Source organism: Sander vitreus, chromosome 22 (assembly GCF_031162955.1).
Source record: "Sander vitreus isolate 19-12246 chromosome 22, sanVit1, whole genome shotgun sequence".
Classification (NCBI taxonomy): Eukaryota; Metazoa; Chordata; class Actinopteri; order Perciformes; family Percidae; genus Sander; species Sander vitreus.
This window is the reverse complement of record NC_135876.1, coordinates 12,243,997-12,260,660: the sequence shown is the minus strand read 5'-3', so window position 1 is coordinate 12,260,660 and position 16,664 is coordinate 12,243,997. Positions and strand designations below refer to the sequence as shown.

General features: G+C 35.6%; 1 protein-coding gene across 1 annotated transcript; it reads left to right on the top strand.

Moving 5' to 3' along the window:
- Nucleotides 1-766: 766 nt before the first annotated feature.
- On the top strand, nt 767-14,279 carry spag6 (sperm associated antigen 6). The gene is made up of 11 exons (XM_078280407.1): nt 767-1,313; nt 1,399-1,494; nt 1,581-1,747; nt 2,932-3,115; nt 3,318-3,523; nt 4,225-4,398; nt 4,474-4,626; nt 4,772-4,963; nt 12,481-12,597; nt 12,722-12,867; nt 13,357-14,279. The coding sequence occupies exons 1-11, from the start codon at nt 1,289-1,291 to the stop codon at nt 13,418-13,420; spliced, it is 1,524 nt and encodes a 507-aa protein (XP_078136533.1). The 5' UTR covers nt 767-1,288; the 3' UTR covers nt 13,421-14,279.
- The last annotated feature ends 2,385 nt before the right edge of the window (nt 14,280-16,664 follow it).

Sequence of the window (16,664 nt, the reverse complement as noted above, 5' to 3'; positions counted from 1 at the left end):
GCATTTAGCCTATCGAGTGTGAATGAATGAATGAATGAATGAATGAATGAATAAATAAATAAAAACCTGAGTGTGATCCGATTACAAAGGCATACACTTTGTCTTTGTAATCGGATCAAACTCCGGTTTGTAGCTATTACATTACATAGCCTACAGATGTTGGTGGATTCTAGCCTATATTTAGGCTTTTTCAATGACATTTTTAAATAGCCTACGTTTAAATAGGCTCGTTGTTACAGACACTTTGTAAACATAATGACAGTCTATCAAAAATACTAGGCCTACATGACATCAGGCAATGTATAATACAAATAAATCGTTACTCTGCCACATAAATCGGCTTATCTAAAATATCTTTCCAAAATATCCATTCAGTTGTAGGGTCTCATAACTTAAAACAAAATGCAGTGGTATGTCTGTGTGCTTCATTGGACCAATGGTTATTCACACTTTTTTTTTATTTTTATTTATTTTTATTTTAATTTTACTTTTCTTCTTCTTTGCTGTGACATCACAAATAGGTTATATCCTACAAATAGGCTACCAACAGAGAAAGAGAGGATGTAGGTTACTGTTTGGACGGATAACTTTTTAATTACATTTCATAAACGTAGGCCTATTATAGCCTAATAATAATGATACGGTTTAATTTGGCCATAGGGCTTATATCTTCTTGTAAATGGGGTTTAGGTAATCCAGGCAGGCATCATCTGAGGACACACTGCTCGAGCAGGAAAGGGAACCAAAAGTTGAAAAAGAAAAAAAAAGTAATGAAGAAAAGTTCAGCGCCACACAGTGCAGGCTAACTGTAGTCAGCGTTTACACCATTGATATATTAAGAAAACGGTTTACACTTTATCAGCCAATGGCCGCTTCGTTTCCGCGGTCCTGTTTTCCTCTCAATCGTGGTGAATAACAATGTGGTGAAAGTGTGCGACACATTCGCGGTTGTCTTTTAGTGGGAACAGAGAGGAGATAGCAGCACAGAGCTCTCACACTCAACATTTTTTCGCGAGGTGCGGGCAGATTCCGAGGGCAGGCCTTAGTGCCAGGGTGATTCATCTTTGCAATATGCGATCTTCGGCAGGAGAGCCGAAACATTCTACTTCCTGTCTGTTGCCACGGCAACACTTCACAACAACAATACCTAACCCAAACCTGGAGACGGCCAGGGGAAACGCTGCATTCAATCCTGTGATAAATTCAATGTGTTTTTTGTGTAGATAACCGGCATCAACGTGCAAAAGTAAATCTTTTGGAGGAGGCGTTTTTTTTCATCAGGGTGACAATGAGTCAACGACAGATCATTCAAGGTAAGATCCATGAGCTGTTTTGATTCATAAAAAGAAAGATGCAGCTAGATGTCAAACTACCTTTCTGTCTCTGTGTGTTTTGCAGTTTTTGAGCAATATCAGAAATCAAGATTTCAGTTTGTGCAAACTGTTGCTGATCTGGCACTCAGACCCCAAAACATAGAAATCCTTCAAAATGCTGGTAAGAATCAAGATTATAACCACTAGACTATGTTAGCTTTAACGTTAGCTGCTATTTCCAGTGTTCTTTCCTCTCCTCTGCTGCAGGTGTGATGTCCCTGCTGCGTCCCCTCATGTTGGATGTGGTCCCCAGCATCCAGCAGACGGCAGCTTTGGCTCTGGGCCGCCTGGCAGACCACAGTGATGACCTGGCCGAGGCCGTGGTGAAGGAAGATATCCTGCCCCAGCTGGTCCAGTCTCTGGCCACACAGAATGTCAGTATCTCTCCCTTTGGTCATATAAGTACTCTTCATACAGACAGGTTGTCCAATACTCCCTCCGCCCTTTAAAAACTGGTGTGTGTGTGTGTGTGTGTGTGTGTGTGTGTGTGTGTGTGTGTGTGTGTGTGTGTGTGTGTGTGTGTGTGTGAGAGAGAGAGAGAGAGAGAGAGAGAGAGAGAGTAAAAAAGACCCTGCAGGGCCTCAGGGTCTGCCCCTTGAATGTGACTGTGTTTTGGGCTAACTTGGCAGCTCGCCTTGGGTCTACTTCAAAACCTAAGAGTCCTTTACCATGAGCGCAACCAGGCCTTTGTTTCTCTCTCTCTCTCTCTCTCTCTCTCTCTCTCTCTCTCTCTCTCTCTCTCTCTTATTAAAGGGACATTGCAGTCTCATATAGGCTAATAAGCTTAAAATCTGACATGAATAACTTTACATTTAAACATTTTGTTTATGACAAATATGTCAAGGACTAAGTGTTTAATGAAGAATTATAATGCTTTAATGAAAAAGCTCCATTGAAACCTTTTAGGAAAAAAAATCACAATGTTTGATGTGGTTTTGCAGCTTGGGAGCCTAGCAACTGGGCACTTTTAAAAACACGCTTATTATAGTTTTGCTTAATGCTTCATGACTTTACTAATTTTATCAGAACTGCCTACATGCATGGTTTTGAGAGTTTTTACTTCCCTGCAGTCTAACTGACCTCAAACACAAGCTACACAAGTTATAACGTACATTTCTTTATCTGTGAATTATTTTTAATTTATGTTAATGTGAAAGCCCAGTGTTACGACTTCAATACTTTTCTGTTGACTGGAAAAGAAAAGAAAAGTTGTTGATTTTTGCAATTATTCTTATTTTGTGCACACATAGCATTCCTATGGGACCCCAAACAATGAGGAATTAAAGCCAATGTCAACAAAACATGAGAATTAAACAGTACAGAGAAAACTCTATAGGACACTTGAGATGTTTGAATTATTTTATGGTTAAAACATTTATTTTAAACACATGAAAAATCAAATCAAATCTCATTCCAGGCTTGATGTGGATATTTGTCATCAAATCATGGAACAATATAACTGGCTGGTTTCTCTCCATCCTAATTAAAATCTAATGTCAGTTTAATGCTCAATTTGGACCATGACAATGAACGTGTGTCCGTGTGTATTTGCATGCAGAGGTTCTATAAGAAGGCAGCAGCATTTGTGCTGCGTTCAATTGCTAAACACTCCCCCGAGCTGTCCCAGGCTGTGGTGGCCTGCGGGGGAGTTGATGCCCTGGTTCTCTGTCTGGAGGAGTTTGATCCTGGGGTGAAGGAGGCTGCTGCCTGGGCTCTCGGCTACATCGCACGACACAACGCATGTAAGAAAAACTCAATGACATGCTTAGAGTTCTATGATTTTCCGCTGCCTTTTTCCTCACTTTCTTGGTTTGAAGAAACATTTTAGCTTATAAGTTATTTTTTAAATATCATTCTTTGTCTCTCCTTGCACTTGCACACATAGATCATTTACCTTGATTTGTGTTGTTTTCATGTTTGCCACCTCTTTCCATTACTGTGCAGCATTGTCTCAGTCGGTCGTGGATGCGGGTGCTGTCCCCCTGCTGGTGCTGTGTCTTCTGGAGCCTGAGATGGCTCTCAAACGCATCGCAGCTTCCACCCTCAGCGACATCTCCAAGCACACACCAGAGCTGGCCCAGACTGTGGTGGACGTTGGTGCCATCGCACATCTGGCACAGATGATACTCAACCCAGATGCCAAACTCAAAGTAAGCCAGCTTAAATAACAGCCTCCCGTAAACAGCTGTTGTTTTTTTCATTAATAAAAAAAAACTAATCTTTATACACTACCCTGTTGGATAATTTTATGAAGTTACAGTAACTGATCTTTTTTTCTTATTTTGGATTTTCTTTCCTTATAACAATGGTTGCCAAATAAGGTAAATAAAGTATAGATACCTGAATATTCATGTAACCTAATGCATGCCATATTGTTTTATTATTGAAGCTTAAGGCTGATTTTAATCATAACAATAGAAATGCAAATGCTTTTCTTTAATGCTTGTACTTATCCACTATCCATCATATATACACATTGAGTACAAAAATACCATTGTAGTAACTCAAAATTCAGTGTGCATTTTACAGATCCTGCAAGCAAAACAATCATACAGAAATCAGGTTTCTATTAGTTTTGGAAAAGATGAATAAGTGGCACCTGTCTTCAAAAACAAATCTTTGAAATTTAAAGAATATTAACATTGACTGCATGTAGATTATTTTTGACTTTAGAAACAACTACATAGATAATACATTTAATTACATTTAACTAATGTACCATCCGAGTGTAGCTAGCAACAGTACAAAAAAACAGTAACATTTCAACATGTACAAAATGAAGCTGTATTTGAATTTACAAAAATGTGAATGAACTCTGGAAATAATCCGACATGGTTTTGTCTCCATCCAGAGGCAGGTGTTCTCAGCCCTGAGTCAGATCAGTAAGCACTCGGTCAGCCTGGCGGAGATGGTGATAGAGGCTGACATCTTCCCTGCAGCAGTGGCCTGTCTCAAAGATCCAGATGACTATGTCAGGAAGAACGTCACCACTCTGATGAGGGAGGTGGTGAAACACACACCAGAGGTAAAGCACACACTTACACTTGTAGGCACAAATATGCATGGCTGGACACAAAGTTATCTGGGTCTGTGTTTACAGTTGTCCCAGGTGATTGTGAATTGTGGTGGCATGGCGGCTGTGATCGACTATCTGGGCGAGTGCCGTGGAAACCTGCGGTTGCCGGGGATCATGATGCTGGGATATGTGGCAGCTCACAGTGAGAACCTTGCCATGGCTGTCATTCTCTCCAAGGTGTTAATTTATATTCTGATTCTCCTCAAAAAGCCATTTGACAGCTAAACCCACCACTAAAAGCAGAGATATTCCTTCAGGTCCAGTATGTAGGTCATATTGACTGAACCAGTCCTGTTGTGTTGTGTGTCCTCCTGTCCTACAGGGGGTGCCCCAGCTGGCCCTGTGTCTGTCTGAGGAGCATGAACATCACATCAAGGCGGCCACAGCCTGGTCCATCGGTCAGATAGGTCATCACACCCCTGAACACGCCAAGGCAGTGGCCACCTCTGACCTCCTGACCAAACTGCTGGAACTCTACATGGACGCCAGCAGCTCAGAGGACCTGCAAGCCAAAGTAAGAGCTGCAGCTCTGCAGGTTGACAGTGGAATGAGACCTTAAGTAATAAGCAGTGTTTTTTTTGATCACAACTGAAATGAAAGTAAAACTGTTTGCTCGTGTGTTACCTCCCAAAAACAGCCACATTTTAGATTTCTAGTTTCAGTGGCCCTGAGACCACATACAAATAGACAAGACACAGGCAAATTAAAAAAACATTTTCAAAAACGTGCACATTTAGAAAAAACATGCTGCAAATAAAGAAAACCCAAACAAATAGAGAACCGTGGTGCAGTAACTTACACGACAATGGCGTACTATATCGTATATAGTAGTATTCATGGCATACTATACTATAACATTTGTTATGATTTTGGCTTAAAATATTATAGTATGACTTTTTATAGTATACTATGTATATGTATGTATCTATGTATACTGTACTATGACATTTTTATTACATTTTTTCATTATACTATACTATGACTTTTTTATGATTTTGTTGACTTACTGTACTCTGACTTTTTTATGATTTTTTCGACATGCTATACTATGACTTTTTTCGACACTTTTATGACATTTCTATGATTTTTTAAAATCTTTTTTCAACTATACTGTGACTTTTTATGACATATTTAACTGACTTTATGATTTTTTCGTATCATATCTGTCTTTTTAAGACATACTATACTATGAATTTTTGTGACTTTTTTCACATACAATGACCTTTTTTCCAATTGTTCGACATACTATAGTATGATTTTTTTCAACATACTATACTATAACTTTTTATGAGTTTTTTCAATATACTATTCTGTGACTTTTTATGACATACTATACTATGACATTTTAATGATTTTTCCGAAATACATACATGACTGTAACATAGTGCTTCAGGTTTGGGGTCCAATATGCAAAATTAAAAAGACAAATATGTCGAAAACAGAGTTATGCATGCCAGTGAAGATAGATCAGGGTGATAAGAGAATTTATGGAAGCCAGAAGGTTGCGTGTTTGAATCCTATGGGGTGCAATGAGTTTTGAGACCTACTTTCCACGAATGATGCATTCAAATAGACAAAGAGTAAAGCTTTGTGTCCGTGGGACTGGTAGTCTAAAAGTAGTGTTCCTGCCAGGAGACCATAAGAGATAGTCATAAGGGTTCCAATCCAATCATACCTGTCTCTAGAGAACATACAATACGGTCAGCTTTTATGACATACTATAATGACTTTTTTGACTTTTTTCACATATTATACTATCACTTTTTAATGACTTCTTCGAAATACTATAATATATACTATAATATTTTTTTCGACATACTATACTATGACTTGTTTATGATTTTTTCGACACACTATACTATGACTTTTTTATGCTTTTTTCAACATACTATAATATGACATTTTTCAACATACTGTACTATTACTTTTTTATGACTTTTTTCAATATACTATACTGTGACTTTTCATGGCAAACTATACTATGACTTTCTATTCATTTTTCCGACATACTATACTATGATTTTTCTATGACTTTTTTCAACATACTATCCTATGACTTTTTTCAGATTTTTTCGACATACTATACTATGACTTTTTTATGATTTTTTCAACATACTATACTATGACTTCTTTATGATTTTTTCGACATACTATAGGATGACTTTTTTAAAAACTATCTAACTATGACTTTTTTATGACGTTTTTCATGACAAACTATACTATGACTTTCTATTCATTTTTCCGACATACTATACTATGAGCATTTTAGACATACTATACTATGACTTTTTTATTACTTTTTTTTGACATACTATACTATGACTTCTTTCGACATACTATACTATGACTTTTTTATGATTTTTTCGACATACTATACTATGACTTCTTTATCACTTTTAAAAAAAAAAAGATATTGGAATATTATTGGAAAGAACAGCTAGATATAAAAGGGAGAGAGAGGGGGATAACATGCAGGAAATCATCACAGGTTGGATTTGAACCCTAGGCCTTCAGCGTCATGATATAGATCTCTATTTATGTGCACCTGCTCTGCCAACTGAGCTAACCCGGCCACCTTCATCACTTTTTTTTCACATACTATACCATGACTTTTCCAACATGCTATACTATGGCTTTTTTATCACTTTTTTCGACATACTATACTATGGCTTTTCATCACTTTTTCCGACATACTATACTATGGCTTTTTTAAAATTTTTTTTAGACATACTATACTTTGCCTTTTTGACTTACTATACTATGACTTTTCTGATGATTTCTTTCAACATACTATATTATGGCTTTTTTTTATTATTTCTTTCGACATACTACACTATGGCTTTTTTCCACATACAATACCATGACTTCTTTGACATACTATACTATAGCTTTTTAAATTCTTTTTTTAGACATACTATACTTTGCCTTTTCGACTTACTATACTATGACTTTTATAATGATTTCTTTCAACATACTATACTATGACTTTTTTTTCTCACTTTTTTCGACATAACATACTATGGCTTTTTTTATAGTTTTTTTTGACATACTCTATTATGGTGTTTTTATCACTTTTTTCGAAATACTATACTATGACTTTTATATGATTTTTTCTGACATACTATACTATGATTTTTCATGATTTCTTTTACATACTATACTATAATTTTTGTATGATTTTTTCGACATACTGTACTATGACTTTTTTAGACATACTACACTATAGCTTTTTCATCACTTTTTTAGACATACTATACCATGACTTTTTCGACTCTATTTATGTGCACCTGCTCTACCACTTTTTTCGACATAACATACTATGGCTTTTTTTAAATAATTTTTTTGACATACTATATATGCTTTTATATGACATTTTTTGACTACTATGACTTTTTAATGATTTTTTCAACATACTATACTATGATTTCTTTTGACATACTCTACTATGACTTCTGTATCACTTCTTTTTTTTTTTAAAAGACTTTTTAGGGGCATTTCAGCCTTTATTGGAAAGAACAGCTAGATATGAAAGGGGAGAGAGAGGGGGATAACATGCAGGAAATCATCACAGGTTGGATTCGTATACTATGACTTTTATATGATTTTTTTTTTACATACTATACTATGATTTTTTCATGATTTATTTTACATACTATACTGTAATTCTTTTATGATTTTTTCAACATACTATACTATGACTTCTGTATCACTTCTTTTTTTTTTAAAGGACTTTTTAGGGGCATTTCAGCCTTTATTGGAAAGAATAGCTAGATATGAGAGGGGGATAACATGCAGGAAATCATCACAGATCGGACTCGAACCCTGGACCTTCAGCGTCGAGGCATACACCTCTATTTATGTGCGCCTGCTCTACCAACTGAGCTTATCCGGCCGCCTTCATCAATTTTTTTAGACATACTATACTTTGCCTTTTTGACTTACTATACTATGACTTTTCTGATGATTTCTTTCAACATACTATATTATGGCTTTTTAGCACTTTTTTCAATATACTATTGTATGGCTTTTTTACACTTTTTTCGACATACTATACTATGACTTAAGACTTTTTCTCGAAATACTATACTATGACTTTTTTATGATTTTTTTTTACATACTATGCTATGACTTTTTATGATTTCTTTTACATACTGTACTATAATTTTTAATGATTTTTTTGACATACTTTACTGACTTTTTTAGACATACTATGCTATGACTTTTTTTACTATGACTTTTTAATGATTCTTTCGACATACTATACTATGACTTATTTAGACATACTATGCTATGACTTTTTTTACTATGACTTTTTAATGATTTTTTTCAACATACTATACTATGACTTATTTATGATTCTTTTCAACATACTATACTATGACTTCTTTATCACTTTTTTTTAAGAGTTTTTAGGGGCATTTCAGCCTTTATTGGAAAGAACAGCTAGATATAAAAAAGGAGAGAGAGGGGGATAACATGCAGGAAATCATCTCAGTTTGGACTCAAACCCCGGACCTTCAGCGTCGAGGCATACACTTCTATTTATGTGCGCCTGCTCTACCAACTGAGCTAACCCGGCCACCTTCATCACTTTCTTTCGATACTATGACTTTTTTTCGACATACTATACTACTCCTATACTATAATTCTTTATGATTTTGTCAACATACTATACTATGACTTTTTTTCGACATACTATACTACTCCTATACTATAATTCTTTATGATTTTGTCAACATACTATACTATGACTTTTTTTTTCTCACTTTTTTCGACATACTATGGTATGACTTTTTTTACTATGACTTTTTAATGATTCTTTCGACATACTATACTATGACTTATTTAGACATACTATGCAGTCTTTTTAATGATTTTTTTCAACATACTATATTATGCCTTTTTATGATTCTTTTCAACATACTATACTATGGCTTTTTTATCACTTTTTTCGACAAGAGATAGACCTCTATTTATGTGCACCTGCTCCACCAACTGAGCTAACCCGGCCACCTTCATCACTTTTTTCGACATACTATAGTATAGCTTTTTATCACTTTTTTCGACATATTATACCATGGCTTTTTCAACATACTATATTATGGCTTTTTCAACATACTATATTATGGCTTTTTAGCACTTTTTTCAATATACTATAGTATGGATTTTTTTTCCACTTTTTTCAACATACTATACTATGCCTTTTTTATGATTCTTTTCAAAATACTATGACTTCTTTATCACTTTTTTAAGGGCATTTCAGCCTTTATTGGAAAGAACAGCTAAATATGAAAGGGGGATAACATGCAGGAAATCATCACAGGTTGGATTTGAACACTGGACCTTAAGCATTGAGGAATGCACCTCTATTTATGTGAACCTGCTCTACCAACTGAGCTAACCCAGCCACCTTCATTGCTTTTTTTTAGACATACTACACTATGACTTTTTTTTCTTCACTTTTTTCGACATAACATACTATGGCTTTTTTTAAAATAATTTTATTTTTTTTATTTTATACTATGACTTATCTAGACATACTATGCAGTCTTTTTAATGATTTTTTCAACATACTATACTATGCCCTTTTTTATGATTCTTTTCAACATACTATTCTATGACTTCTTTATCACTTTTTTTTTAAGGGCATTTCAGCCTTTATTGAAAAGAACAGCTAGATATAAAAGGGGAAATGGAGAGGGGGATAACATGCAGGAAAGTATCACAGGTTGGATTCGAACCCTGTACCTTCAGCGTCGAGATTTATGTGCACCTGCTCTACCAACTGAGGTAACCCGGCCACCTTCATCACTTTTTTTCACATACTATACCATGACTTTTTCGACATACTATACTATGGCTTTTTTATCACTTTTTTCGACATACTATACTATGGCTTTTCATCACTTTTTTCGATATACTATACTATGGCTTTTTATCACTTTTTTCGACATACTATAGTATGGCTTACTATACTATGTTTTTTTTGGTTGTTTTTTTTAGACATACTATACTATGACTTTTCTGATGATTTCTTTCAACGTACTATATTATGGCTTTTTTTTATCATTTCTTTCGACATGCTACACTATGGCTTTTTTCCACATACAATACCATGACTTCTTTGACATACTATGGCTTTTTTTTATAATTTTTTATACAGACATACTTTACTGACTTTTTTAGACATACTATGCTATGACTTTTTAATGATTCTTTCGACATACTATGACTTGTTTAGACATACTATGCAGTCTTTTTAATGATTTTTTCAACATACTATGTCTTAAGGGCATTTCAGCCTTTATTGGAAAGAACAGCTAGATATCAAAAGGGAGAGAGAGTGGGATAACATGCAGGAAATCATCACAGGTTGGATTCGAACCCTGGACTTTCAGCGTTGAGTAATACACCTCTATTTATGTGCACCTGCTCTACCAACTGAGCTAACCCAGCCACCTTCCTCACTTTTTTTCGACATGCTATACTATGGCTTTTTTTATCACTTCTTTCGACATACTACACTATGGCTTTTTTCCACATACCATACCATGACTTCTTTGACATACTATACTATGGCTTTTTTTCTTTTTTTAGACATACTATACTTTGCCTTTTCGACTTACTATACTATGACTTTTATAATGATTTCTTTCAACATACTATATTATGGCTTTTTATCACTTTTTTCACATACAATACCATGACTTTTTCGACATACTATACTATGACTTTTTTATCACTTTTTTTGTGATTCTTTTCAACATTCTATACTATGACTTCTTTATCACTTTTTTTTTAAGGGCATTTCAGCCTTTATTGGAAAGAACAGCTAGATATGAAAAGGGAGAGAGAGGGGGATAACATGCAGGAAATCATCACACAATTATCACTTTCAACATACTATATTATGGCTTTTTATCACTTTTTTTCACATACTATACTATGACTTTTTCGACATACTATACTATGACTTTTTTTTTCACTTTTTTCGACATAACATACTATGGCTTTTTTTAAATAATTTTTTATACAGACATACTTTACTGACTTTTTTAGACATACTATGCTATGACTTTTTTAGACATACTATGCAGTCTTTTTTATGATTTTTCCAACATACTATATTATGCCTTTTTTATGATTCTTTTCAACATACTATACTATGACTTCTTTATCACTTTTTTTTAAGGGCATTTCAGCCTTTATTGGAAAGAACAGCTAGATATGAAAAGGAAGAGAGAGGGGGATAACATGCAGGAAATCATCACAGGTTGGATTTGAACCCTGACCTTCAGCGTCGAGGAATACACCTCTATTTATGTGCGCCTGCGCTACCAACTGAGCTAACCCGGCCCCCTTCATCACTTTCTTTCGATACTATGACTTTTTTTCGACATACTATACTACTCCTATACTATAATTCTTTATGATTTTGTCAACATACTATACTATGAATTTTTAACGACTGTTTTCGACATACTGTACTGTGACTTCTTTCAACATACTATACTATGATTTATTTATTTTTTTTACGTACTATACTATGACTTTTTTATGATTTTGTCGACATACTATACTACTACTATACTATAATTCTTTATGATTTTGTCGACATACTATATTATGACTTTTTTCAACATACTATGCCATTTTTTTTAATGATTTTTTTCAACATACTATACTATGACTTTTTCGATATACTAAATGTTATTTTTTTGGACATACTATTTTATTGCGTTTTATGATTTTTTTTCCTTGACATTCTATACTATGTATTTTTTATTATTTTGTCGACATTCTATACTGTGACTTTTTCATGACACAATTTATTAGCTTACACTTAAATGAAGGCATACATGTAATTTATATATTTAATCGAAATTAGCTTTTAGTGCATTCCTAGAAAGTCCTAAAAGAGGACTCTTTTCATATGGTCATCTGGTATCGAATGTCACTTGGTAGAAAGCTGAGAGAAAGAGAAAAGCTTTATATGACTGTTTATGCATATTTCCTTCCTCCTCTTCTCAGAGTAAGAAGGCTCTGAAGAGCATTCTGCAGAAGTGCACCTACCTGCCAGGTCTGGAGCCCCTCCTCTACGATGTTCCAAGCAACATTCTCAAATATGTTGTCTGCCAGTTCAGCAAGGTGAGTGACTGAGTCTACGACCTCAATCATTAATCTGCATTAACATTTTTTGTCAGTGTTTGTTTTTGTTTTGTTGATTAAGATTTTATATCTGTATTATACACTGTTTTTAATCTCCTCAAAGGTGCTGCCTAATGACAGTAAGGCTCGCCGTCTATTTGTGACCAGCGGGGGGCTGAAGAAAGTGCAAGAGATCGATGCTGAGCCTGGCTCCTCTCTACAGGAGCACATCAATGCTATCAACAGCTGTTTTCCTGAAGAGATAGTCAGGTTTGTTTCTCTCCCCACACACACAGACACACACATGCTAAAACAAATGCTTTCTTGACATCAAAACCCTTTGTATGGAACACCTCTGAGATATCTAGGAGTGACTGATCAGATCACATCATCATATACATGGTAGTAATTTCATATCTGTGTGCTGACTCAGCAGCACATTTTTAGTACTATTTTCTACCTCCATCCCATATTCCCGTCCTATTATCCTATGATCTTATTTTTTTTTAGCATTTATTCAGAGTAACAATGAGCCTACATGTATTATAATGAAATATATAATTAGAATTAAGAATAAACTGGGTTTATAAAATGTGAATATAAAAGCAGAATTTAGCTGTATGATAATGGTAAAAAGGACAGAATATCCTTCAGTATAAAACAGTGTAGGATATTTACAGAATGTGTGTGTGTGTGTGTGTGTGTGTGTGTGTGTGTGTGTGTGTGTGTGTGTGTGTGTGTGTGTGTGTCTTGTTTCAGGTACTATTCCCCTGGCTACTCAGAGGTCTTGCTAGAGCGGTTAGAGAACTACCAGCCAGCCTGACATCAGTTCACACTACACATCCTGTTCAAATGTTAACAAGAATATGTCCCATGCCTATGCCTTTACAGTAAATTTAAGCTGTTTTAGAGAGAAATTTCTCATCTTTTTTGTACACCTTTAAATGCATATTGGTGGTAACTGCAGCTTGTGTGAAGAAAGATATAGGAGACACTAAAGCTATAATAAAGAGCATTTCATGGAGCTCCATGGAAACTTTCTTATGCCTCCAATTGAGAGGTCAAAGGTGAAAGACACTTCGGCAAACTGGATGCTTGCTGACACTGGATTTGAACCTGAGTCCCATTATTTAACAGCAGCTTAGACATGTCTACTACATACACACCTTCCGTTTTCATTACAAACTAAGATACCGTGTGTACGCTGTCTGGGACAATTAATCTCTCTCTGTCTGTGCTGTGGTTGCAGGGGTCAGACTGCCCCCTGGCGGCCGTGACTCCTCACTGCAGCTCAGGTGCGTGCGTGCGTGCGTGCGCTTGTGTGTGTGTGTGTGTGTGTGTGTGTGTGTGTGTGTGTGTGTGTGCGCGCGTGCGTGTGCGTGCAGCAGCTGCAGCGCACATGGCGAGCCGCTCTTTGTTTATTGTCTGCTTGGTTGTCTCTGCTTGTTCTCCACATTGTACTGACGAAGTGACGGTGCAAATGAGCCTCCGCCTCTCATCGCAGCGGAGATCTGAACAGGTTCCGGCTACAGCTGTCAACCCCCCCCCCCTCTTCAAAAATCTGATTTAAATATATCGCCGGTTGTAGCCTATTGTTCAAGTCTTGCGATGTAGGCCTATACGTTTTCTTGTACTGAATAGTTTTAGAAAAACAGGGCGGCTTTGATTTCCCTTAGAATATTAATTAATAAATACAGACTATATGGTATATATAGCCTACCATATAGTCTGTATTTATTATTAGCCTATAGGCTAGCCTAAAAAAAACAACCTATAACCCGTAGTTGCCACGTTATTCAGGCATATAGGGAACAAAAAAAAAAGAAGATATTTCCTATTTAAGGTAAACAAACCCAGGCAGCATCAAAAGCACGACATCCGCATTTTTCCTTAGTATATTATAGGCCTTCCCTGTAGGATAGTCCAGCCTTGGCATTTAACCAATTGTGCAACATAGCCGGTTGCAAAACAATAGGCCTATACTGCCTTTTGCTCCTATTAGAGTAAGAACTTACTCTTTGTTCTAATGTATTGATGCTGACTGAAAACGTATGAACCTGTCTTCGAAATTTAAATATTAAGCAATGATAGCAATCATTACATAGTCCTACAGTTATGGCTATACAAATCATATAATGAAAAAGTAACTTTGGAGTGTGATGGTGCGTTGCTAACATGGCGACAAGAAAGGAAAGTTGGCTAACTAGTAAACAAATAAACTTACAAGCGAGGGTGTTTTTGAAAAGAAAAAAAAACCTTCAAAAACTTGGTCCTCATGTAGTTTAACTAAATTTGGATTTAAATAATAAAAAACTAAAAAAGCATGAAGGCACGTCTTCTGCTCAGTTTTTGCAATACCTTTTGTAAAAAGGAAAAGCAAATGCAACGCTCTAAATAAATATTTCTAGGTACAAATGCTGTGCGTATGATGTCAAAATGTAATATTTGTTCGTGCTTTCATCTGATATCACAGCCATTTATTATTTGTGACATTTGATATTTTGCGTGCAGAAGGGACATTTTAACCATATTATTTGGTATTCAGGCAAAATAAAATAAAAAAAAACAGAGACAATATTTTGACGTTGAACGTTTTTCCATAAACATATTGTCCCTAATATTTGAGCCTGTATCAGATTTATGTTCGGGTAATCCTCGCACTGCTCCCATTATGTTAACTTCTGGAAGACTACACTCAATTATGCATGAGACGATTTAAATCGTGTCGCAACAGTCTATATTTTCTTTTTCTAAATTCAAGTCTTTGCGTTTTTGGTTTATCATTATGATGATCCAAAAACACAAAAAAATGAAAAAAGAAGCGGTTCCTCAATACCTTTATGTTTTTCGTTATCGTTTATCTTTCAGCTTTTTTGTGCATCCATTGTTCTCTAAATTTAATTTAATTGTTACTTTAAATGTTGGTTTAAATGTATTGGATTATATCAGAGGAAAGGGCAGGCTATTGAACTAGAGATGACACTAAAGTATGAGGTTAATAATCCCAAAAAACAATGCCTGTAGTTGTTTTTACAAACATGACAACAAAATCAAACTGGAACGATTAAACCCTGCAAAACTATTGATTTAAGAGTCATGAGGATGCCATTCACTTCTCCCTCTCCTCCTCAGCAGTATTAACAGTGTGAAATATGTCACTTCAAATACAGAGCATCAGTGTAAAACTTTTAAACATGAAGGAATACATATTGGACATGGAATAGTGGACAACAAATAATGAACATCAAAGACAAGAGTAACTTTGAGTTAAGCAGAACGAGTGCTTTAATTGGTTTGAGTGAACACTTATGGAATGGAGTGTATTATTTTCATCATCATCATCATATGTGAAGAACAATAAACATACATCATAATTTTGGCCTCTCTGCCATTGTAAGGGAACTCTCACCAACCGTTGCTAGACAATACACACACACACACACACACACACACACACACACACACACACACACACACACACACACACACACACACACACACACACTCTCTGTCTTTTAGGTGTAGTCTAAAAGTACTCAGGACTTTTGTGAGACCAAAGCTCAATTGCAAGAGGGCATGTTTCGTGGCCTGGTGTGTGCATTCAAATTTAAAGGATTCAATAACTTTCAAAATTAGTTTTTTATTCGACAAAGATTTCTTGATTTTAAATCTTAAGGCCAAAGGAAATGTTTTCCATCTCTGCAGATCTTGCCTGGCCTCTGGTCGTTTGCATTTGTAATCAAATTTGCCCTTAACACTTGATAAACCACATGAACACAGGGTTGTTTCTCATAACTTTGGACATATTCACATATCAGCGATGCACACCTCGCTCCATCTCCCAGTGCATGTAAAAAACAAATTCAGTTCAAACAAACAGACACATTACACTATTACACAATGTTCTTCAAGCTCATGTGGGGTAGTTCTGACTGCTGAAAGATGCTTTTGGCAAGTTAACGTGGCAGCAGGTTGACTGTTGGGTGGGCTTAATGGCTGAAGGAGCTCATTCATGAGCGAAGTCACAAAAGCAAGGACTTATTCATTTCAAAAAACAGCAGCAGAGC